Source organism: Mustela lutreola, chromosome 1 (genome assembly GCF_030435805.1).
Source record: "Mustela lutreola isolate mMusLut2 chromosome 1, mMusLut2.pri, whole genome shotgun sequence".
Classification (NCBI taxonomy): Eukaryota; Metazoa; Chordata; class Mammalia; order Carnivora; family Mustelidae; genus Mustela; species Mustela lutreola.
Genome location: NC_081290.1, coordinates 270,375,262 through 270,384,218, shown reverse-complemented (window position 1 = coordinate 270,384,218; position 8,957 = coordinate 270,375,262). Strand labels below are relative to the sequence as shown.

The 8,957-nt window shown below is 58.1% G+C and overlaps 2 protein-coding genes across 4 annotated transcripts in view; both read right to left on the bottom strand.

Moving 5' to 3' along the window:
- Positions 1-632: 632 nt before the first annotated feature.
- On the bottom strand, positions 633-4,284 carry LOC131811687 (uncharacterized). Of its 3 annotated transcripts, none has more exons than XR_009346072.1 (3): positions 2,735-4,284; positions 1,723-2,567; positions 633-1,323 (listed from the first exon to the last, which is right to left on the bottom strand). XR_009346072.1 is itself a non-coding variant. In XM_059140419.1 (3 exons), the coding sequence occupies exons 2-3, from the start codon at positions 3,150-3,152 to the stop codon at positions 1,999-2,001; spliced, it is 987 nt and encodes a 328-aa protein (XP_058996402.1). In that variant the 5' UTR covers positions 3,153-3,199; positions 3,303-4,284; the 3' UTR covers positions 633-1,998. The 3 variants fall into 3 exon arrangements, 1 of the variants encoding a protein (XP_058996402.1); XM_059140419.1 differs by having other exon boundaries at positions 633-2,567; positions 2,735-3,199; positions 3,303-4,284; XR_009346074.1 differs by having other exon boundaries at positions 633-2,119.
- A 3,498-nt stretch (positions 4,285-7,782) lies between these two features.
- Positions 7,783-8,957, bottom strand: part of CD82 (CD82 molecule) — a 49,465-nt gene continuing 48,290 nt past the window's right edge. The window contains exon 9 of the mRNA XM_059140402.1: positions 7,783-8,710. Within this exon, the coding sequence (XP_058996385.1) occupies positions 8,633-8,710 (78 nt within the window). The 3' untranslated portion in view covers positions 7,783-8,632. The remainder of the gene's footprint in view (positions 8,711-8,957) is intronic.

Sequence of the window (8,957 nt, the reverse complement as noted above, 5' to 3'; positions counted from 1 at the left end):
TGGCCACACACTTACCAGCTGCGTGACCCTGGGGAGCTCCTTAATGGTGCAGAACCTCCTCAGGGGATTAGATTCTCCCCCCATTTCCTAGAAGACCCTCGAGCCTCCTAGCCTATCACCTCTAAAGCCCTCCCGCTCCCCCCCACACAACTGCTACAGCTCCCAGACCACAAGAAGGCTCGATTAACCAGGACATCTGGGTGGGGCTGGCTGCCAGCCTGGAGGAAGCAGCCTCCGCAGCGGCTGGGCTCTGAGAAACTGGGGAGGCCTACAGCTAAGTCCCTACCCCAGGGATTGCCCTCCTTCCAGCCCAGACTGTGCCTGAACTCCCCATTTGTAAACAGGTCAGCCAGGAGGGGCAGGGCACCGAGCCCAGCGCCTGGTGCAGACAGATGGCCACGGTCCAGCAGCGAAGCGGAGGGGTGGGCCGGCAGGTGGGGACCAAGGATGGCGGGGACTTGTCTGCTAGACACAGGGGAAGCAGGGTGAAGCCTGTGGTTCTCCCTCCATCCCCAGCACACGCCCCCTCTTCCCAGGCCTGCCCGCGGCGGTCCACAGGCCAGCTCTCGGAGTCAGGGAACACTTGCCAACACCCCACTACCCTTTCTCCTCCATACACAGATCCCAGTGGAGATTTCAAAATCCCTTTATAAAAAGCCACAACTGTGGTGACGGAGAAAGCAGAGGGCCTGCCGAAGTCAGGCAAACCCGAGTGGGATCCTGCCCTGGCCATGTAGCGGGTAGGTGGCCTCAGCTGACCACGGGGTGGGGAAGCTCAGCTTTTCCATCTGTGAAGTGGGGGGCGGGGGGGATGGTGATCCCAACGACCACAGAGTCGCCAGCAGGAGAACCTGTGCTGAGTGAGGGGCTGTCATGTGACACGGGCCCAGGAAATGTCATGGGAGAAAGAACATTATGGAAAGGGGCCCATGACAAGTGCTCAAGAAATATTTGCTGATTAAATAGGAGGTTGAATGAAAAAAGAGATAAATGATCCCCACATCTGTGCTTTTGTCTGTCTTCCTAAAAGCACACCGGAATTAGAGCCACTGGCTGGGGGAGACACAAGAGCAGGGCGGGATGCGGGGCATAACTCTTGGGGAACGGAAGGCTGAGAACATTCTCAGTGACGTCAGCCCCTGTGTGCAGAATACATTACACCCTCTCCTTGCTGCCGACTCGCGCTGACATTGAGGCTCGTCTGCGAAGGTGACTCAGGGCTGAGCTCCTGAAGACAGACTTGGGTTTCAATCTTGTCTCTTCCCCCCAACTGGTCAGGTGGCCAGAGATAAGGATGGTCTTCCTGGCCCTCCGTTTTCTCGCCTATAAAGTGAGGAGCCAAGGACCAACTCTCAGAGCCACTGGGAGGATTAAGTGAGGTGATCTCTGCCGAGAGCTTGGAACTGGGCCTAGCAAGAGATGGCTGTCATTTTCGCCATCATTCCCTCAGGCCGACACTGTATCAGCTAGCTACTGCTGTGTAACACTAGCCCCAGATGTAGGGGCCCCAACCGCCATCTATGTAGCTCATGATTCTGCATGTCAAAAATGTGGGTTGGGCTCAGCAGGGTGGTCCTTGGGTCCTCTCGCATCTGCGGCTGGCCGTGGGTGAGCTGGGTGTCTCTGTGTCTGAGGGCGAGCTGACTGCCGCTGGGGTTTGTGGGTCTTGCCTATGTTCCCCCTCTAGCTTGCTGGCTCGGGGACCCCAGGGATTTCATTCACCTGGCTGAGCCCGGATTCCCTCCACAGAGCCTGGCATTCAGTGGATGCCCAATAGTTACTGTGCAGATCAATGGATGAAATGTCAGATGTCATTGAGTCGAGCCTCTTCAAAAAGGGCCACCGCCTCGAGGGCTCCCTTTTGAACCAGCTGTCTTTATTTCCATTGGCCTCCCGGGTGGAGGAGGCACAGGACGCAGAGCCATGGCTTCCAACTTGGTATCCTTCCAATACCAGGATCTCCCCTGGGTGATCGTCAAGTACAGTCATTCTGGTTGTTCACTGACAACTCCAGGGGAGCTGCTTCAGACCACAGCGTGAACCACTCCTCCTCCTCGACTGGGGCAGAGGGACAGCCTGCAGCACACCATGTAGCTTTTCCAAGCCTTGGTATCCACACCTGATGGGGGCCAGAGGGTAGCAATTGTGTCTTCTCTGCTTGGGTGGGGGGAGGTTAAAAGTTAGCACTATGTACATGATCGCTGCTGAGAGGACGATGATGTTGCTGACTGGGAAGGGGACAGGGTCCAGAGAGAGGCACCGGCCTGCGCCTGCTGGTTTCCCACCCCCTCTCCTCCTCTGCCCTCCCACTGCCACTGTCTGCTCCCCAAGGCACGCCTCACCCTGCAGAGCTGACCTGCCTCCTGCTCCCAGCTCCTCCTCTGGCTGGGGTCTTGTTCGCAGCTTCCATCTCACCCCAGCACCCCCTCCCTCCTCCTTGTGGGCTCCCTCAGGCTTGGAGCTGGGCCCCTCTGGGGAAGGGGCTCTCTCCTCCATCCCAGCAAATGCAGGATGCTTCCCGGCCCCAAGGCCCAGAGTCCTCTGTAAACCAGCACGTGGAGGATTGACTAGTGGGAATAGAGGGTCGTTGTCCCCCTGGAAAGCCCAAGCTGGGCTCACCCAGGTATGTGACACAAGGGCAGAGGCTAAACCTCTTCATTTCGGTCAGCTGCCACCGGCACCCTCCAGCCCTGAGCCTCCTCCAAGAGGCTGCTGGGGCCTCTCTCAACCCCACCTTCCATCCTTCTCTCCCCTGCAGCCTCTCTGCATTTTCTGCTGTTTCTGCCGAGCTCCACACCCCCAGCATCCTGCAGGAAGCCCACTCCCGTTCCCAGAGGACCTGCTTGAGGCATCTGAGGTGACATTGGAGGGGGAGGGAGGAATTTGCTTCTGGGACTGACATCGCTCCAGCCCTGAAGGCAGGTGTGGGGGGGGGGGAGGTGGGAAATGACTTCAGAGGGGGCAGCTGGGAGTGGGGGTGGGTACTTCCAGCTCAGATGGCCTCGAACGGCCCCTCCCACCTCCCACGCCCCACACCTTCCCCAGACACAAGGAGGGTCCCCCCCCTCCCCCCGCTGCCTTCCCTGCCCCGCCGTGGCGCTCTGGCTGGCTGCAGATTGCTTCCTGCCCCAGTCCCAGCCTCTTGGACCCATCCGCAGTTCCTGCCTTGGCGGCACCGATGTTCTTCACTGGCCTGTTCCTGTCCAGGGAGGGCCAGTGCCGAGGGATGCGGGGTTCCGCTGAAGCTCAGAGCCCTCACGGGAAGAGGCGTCCCCGGGGAAGCAGATCATGGTGTCTGTTACCTCATGTGACAACCACAGTAACACCGGGACTTTGGCATGACAGCCTCCAGGTCACGGATGAGTCCGAGAGGTTGCTTGCCCAGGAGCAGGAGATGCCCAATTTGTTTCCACGGGGAACGGGCTGCCTGGGGGTGGCGGGGGACGAGGGTGTGATTCCTGCGGGAGTGTGGCCAGAGGGGAAGGGGGCTGAATGTGAGAACTTCCGCACCCTTTCCTGTTTGTCCACTCGCTGTTCATTATGCTACTTCCTTCCACAGGACGACAGAGGCTCTGCATGGGCCCCAGGGGGTCCCTCAGCAGTAGTCAGCACTGACCAAGCTGGGGGCAGCGATGGTGGCTCCGTGTGTGAGCGGCCTGTGTGCACACGCTTAGGAGTGTAGGTGTACGAGATCCCTTATATTCACCAGAACACAGGTGCCATACAGCCCAGGATCTGTTTTTCTTCACTGCTGTGTTCTTGGGAGACTAGAACGGTACCTGGCACAGACGAGGTGCCCATTTAAGTGTTCATTGAATGAATGAATGAACAAATGAATGAACGAACAAATAACTGAACGAATGAACGATCAGTGAGCAAATGAAGCTTAGCCCACAGGTTCCAGAAACTCCAGAGAGCAGCCAGATACCTGACCAGAGGCAGTGTGGCAAGTTGGGGAGGAAGTGGTGGCAGTCCTGGCTTGGGAGAGGCCCTGGGGGCTGGACTGTCACTAGGGACACTAGCCACCCTCAGCACCTGGCTCCTTGGCCCAGGAAACCCGCTGACGTGGAAGACCCCAGGGACGGGGCTGGAGGAGACTCTGCCAGGAAACAGGCAGGATGGTGGGGGTCTGCCAGGGCAGGTCTGGAACATTCTAGGCTGGCAGACATTTGACCTTTCCTGCCTGCCCAACGCTGGCCACAGCTTAGTCGGAGGAGATGTCTGGGTTCCCTCACAGCTAGGAATGGACTGAGCCCTCAGGGGGTGGCAGGGCCTGTGTGTGTGTGCGTGCACACTGGGCTGATATCCGGCAGTACTTGCCTATATAGCCATAACAGTTACAAAAATACTGGAATATTTCTGTCTACCCTAGCCCACCCTCTAGTCTCCCCCACACCTCCTGCCTATCCACAAAGAAGGAACTTATTCCGGTTCCAGTCTGGCTCCCATGCCCATAGTCAGTGTCCGTGCCAGACCAAGCCCCTTCCTGGACGCTGCCATTGACTCCCCAAAGGACCCAGAGAGCAAGCAGTACCCTGTCCCCATGCTTCCTGCCTGGTCCCAGGGAGCAATGGGTTGGCTCTACCCAGGGGAACCCTCGCACCTTCCTACCCTATGTCCCAGCAACCAGGTCATCATGGGGCCGCGGTGTCCATCATCTGAGCCACACGTCCCTTGGCTAGGACATTCATGGCAAAGATGACAGCCTGGGGGTTCCCCCCCACCCCCACAGAAGGTCTCACAGCCCCCCAGCTGGTCCGGCAGCCCATGGAGGGAGGCAAGAAGGATGGAAGCCCCAGGTGGGGTCGGGATGGAGAAGCCAACTTGGGAACTGGAGAAGCTGGACTCTGCTCCCTCCCTACGGAATCTCACAGGCCTGGAGGCAATGGCGGTGGGGGAGTAGGGGATGGGGGAAAGGAAGACGGTGGAAATTGCCCCCCATCCCCACCCCGGGAGGTAGGAGTGAGGGTCCCAGCAGACTCAGTGCTCATGATGACTCAGTGCTCATGATGACCGTGGTCTGGGTCTGACAACACAGCCCAGCCTGGGGGTGGTCCCAGGAAGCCTGGGAGGCGGCGGAGGCAGGAGGAAGTCTAGAGTCAGATCCATGGAGTCCCAGGGCCGGCTCTGGTACTTTCCAGCTGCAAGGCACAGGGGAGAAGCCTCAGGAGGAAGCTGGCTGGGGGTTTAGCCCATCTTCTTAATAACTTCTGACATTTTCTCAGCCTTCTTTAATGTAGTTTGCAAACACAGATTTGAGCTCACCCCTGCTCTCTGTGGCCCAGGGTCACACGGGAAGACTGAGGAACAGCTAGATCCAACCCACGTCCCTGGACTCCCTCCTCTTCTGAAGAGCCAACCTGAGAAGCAACATGGACCCTCCCCAGGGGTCCTCGTTTATGCCAGGTACGAGGTGCGGGGCCACCACTAAGATGGCAGGACCCTCAACCAAGGGCTGGGTAGAACCACAGAGGGGGATCTACCGCTGACACCCACAGCTGGTCCCATTTAATTTGGGGGCCAGCAGGTGGCCTGGGACAATGGTCCCCCTTGCCTCCTGCCCCACCCCCACTCCCATCCTTCAGACTCCCAGCCTCAGCCTCAGCCTCAAACCCCTGGGCATCTTGGCCAGCCGATTCCTGCTCTTTGGGTGGAGCTCTCAGCTTTCTGGGCCATCCCAGCATCCCCTTCTTCCCCCCACCCCGGCCTAGAGAGAGTAAGGAGGGGAGACCCACATGGAGAAAGGGGCCCCCAGTTTCTCTGTGTTCATGGTTGCTAGCCCCACCCTGGGTACTGTCCCCAACACCAGGGGCCTGCTGGAGACCACAGTTTGGAACACGCAAGCCCCCTGGTATCTGCTTCTCCCCAGGTCTCATGCCTGGAGCTCCCCACAGCAGGCATCACAGAGCGACAGGAAAACCCCACCATCTGGTAACCTATACTCTCCTGCCCCAACACGGCCCAAGCCCTTCTCAGGGAAGCCCTCCCTGAGACCTGCTAATGGGGAATGGTCACGTGGTCACCAAGGGACCTCTGAGCTGAACTGGACTGTGTCCCCACCCCACACAGCTTCTCATCTAGCTGAAGCCCCAGAGTCTCCTTATCTGACTGGGGAGCCTGGCCTACAGCCAGGGACCAAGGCTTGTCTCTTAACCCAGCCTTTCTCCCTCTGGAAGGCCATCACTGGTGCAAGGGTGGCGTGTGGGTCCCTTCCCTGGGCAAGAGGAGGCAGACAGTAAATGTGGGACGGCTCCCAACTCCCCAGGAAGCAGGAGAATGTGGAGGAAATTACTTAACCATGTGTTCTTCATTGTCCTCATCTGTAAGTTGGGGATAATGAACATGGGCCTCCCAGGATTATAGGGAGTCAGTCAGTTGACAGTCAAAGGCACTGGAACTGAGCAGATGCTATTCAGGCCCCAATTACTATGTACAATTGTCATCCAATCACTTTTCAGGCATTCGCTGGGTCTTCCTGGTTCCTCATTGGCAGATGCACAGCTTCTGTCCTCGCTGCCCTTAACCAGCACAAGGTCAGGGATAGGGGGCTTGTTTATGCTTTCTGCTCCAGTCATGAAGGGATATCAAAGTTTGTGTGTTTGAGGGTGGGCTTGAATTCTAGATTCCAGCCAGCCACAGTCTTCCTAGTAGCTAAGCTATGGAAGCACTGGGAAATGAGAGCTATAGAACTGATAAAGTTTCCCTTTTTGCTTTGGCCTCCAGGAAGCTCAGAGAGAAAATTAGTTCGATTCAACTGAACAACTAGAGCTCAAAGATGGCAATTGCTTTCATGTCCCAGGCCAACTGGATTGATGGACAGTACTGAACTGGTAACGATCCCCGGGTTGCTTGGAGCATGGCCAGGGTGCCTCTGGGCTAAGGAAATGAGAACGGTGATCAACTAGTGATGTCTGCTGCGAGTACAGCAGTGAAGAACACAGGATGTGCACAGCATGGATTCGCCATCACCAGGTTGGCCAAGTCGGCTGGTCTCATTTCACCCACGTCTGCACTTCCTCATAAGCTCTTATTTTCCCTGTTATGGTTCATGTTTTATTACATGTACTTGCCTACAGAATGAGGCAGGTTATAAAGGAAATAAGCTGGGATGGCTTCCCTCCGAGCCCTCAGGCCTCTGTGCAGGCTGAGCGCCCCGGGGAGAGCCTCTGATTGCAGCAGAGAACAGGCTCTGTGGAGCTTAAGGGTTCTTCAGCCCCCTGGGGCTGACCCCATGTCCTCCACAGGCCAGAGTGTCAGCCACAGAACGTCTCTTGCAAGAAATTAATTAGGTTCAGATCAACAGCTGCACTGTCCCTAAGATGCACGCCCCCCCCCCCTCACCTCCTCAGCGAAGACAAGGCTGTCTGGTTTGCGTGCCCCTCCTCTGCTCTGCCCATCTCTCCTGGGGGCTTCTGTAGCTACAACTTATTGGGACCAGAGAATCTAAAAGCAACACGATTCAGGAGTCACTTGGGGGAGCTGCTGAAAATGCAGATTCTTTGTCCCCAGCCCAGATCTGCTGTATCAGAATCCCCTGGGCCCAGAACCATTTCACCAGCGCTCCCATTGGAGTTAGAGACCCACAGGGCTGGGGCTGGTGAGGAGCCTGGAGAAGCCAGGGACTTTGGGCTCTGCCAGGCTCCAAGGCTAGGCAGCAGCGCCACCTGGTGGGCCCTGCGGAAACACCTCCCAACCAATGCCCCTTCCAGCCCTACTTGAGGGTAGACCGCCTCTTACCAGTTTGTTTTCAGGACTCCAAAAGCAGCATCTCCAGGCGGCAAGCTGGATCGTTACAAATCCTCTTTAATGTTACTTGTCAAATCTTGGACGTGTTTTATAGAACTGTGCACAGGGCCCCTTCCCACTGCCTTACAAGGCACAGTTTCACCCACCCATTCCCTCGGGGGCAAAGCACAGGCCCACCTAGTTTCTCCGGGGAAAGCATCCTCCCCCCACCCCCCTTTCCCTGGACAACTCGGGATCCTGGCAAACGCAGGACCAGCTGTGTCATACCCCCGGGGTTCATCCCCCGGATTCCCTAAGCAGCCCAGAGCCAGTCCAGATTCCCCGGCCCAGGGGACCCCTTCTTCGGCCCAGCTCAGAGCCTCATCCTCGGTTGATCTGAGCTGGCCTGGTGACGGGCTGCTGCTCCTACGAATGTGAGGTAAAGCCCACCCTCTCCCACCACCTTCGATGAAAATGTGAAAACCAAAGATAGAAGAATTATAGTGGAAAAAAAAAAGTTTACCCACGCAGTGGGCAGCCCCATGCCTTCTCCAAATCCCACCCCCATCCCCAATGTTGAATACACCTTTCCCCACCCCATGTACAAAGCTCCCAAGGTGGGCAGAGACCCCGTGCCCCTGTGCAGGGACGCCGTGGGAGCGTTCTCTCTGGGAGCCTACGCGGATCCCGGCAGGCAAGAAGCAAAGCAGCCACGGAGCCGCTGGGGCTCAAGTCTGGAGGCAGAAAGGTAGGGAGACAGGTCCAGGCCCCAGAAAGCCTCCCCTCTCCGGCCAGCACAGGACGGGCACGGGGAGTGAGGTGGGTGGTGAGCCTAGAGCAGAACCTGGAGACCCTGAGGAGCCTGGAGGCTGGGGGACTGGCAGGGAGATGGGGGACAGCAGCCGCCTCAGTACTTGGGGACCTTGCTGTAGTCTTCAGAGTGGACGTGCCGGCACAAGCAGATGGACAGGAGCATCCCCAGGAGCTGTCGGGGCAGAGGGCAGGAGTCAGAGGGAGGACCCAGGGCAGGATCTCACTGTGCAGGTCGGCGAGGGTCCCGGGGCTTGAGCGGGATGGAGTGGACCCACAACGAAAGCCTCAGGACCAGCCTGTGGCTCCTGCGGCAGAGGCGCCCAGGGAGGGGACAGTGATCAGGCCGGCCTGGCCTCCCTGAGGCCATCAGCGGGGATGGTAGGGCTGGGAGCTGAGCCGGGGTGCTGGAGGGGGAAGGG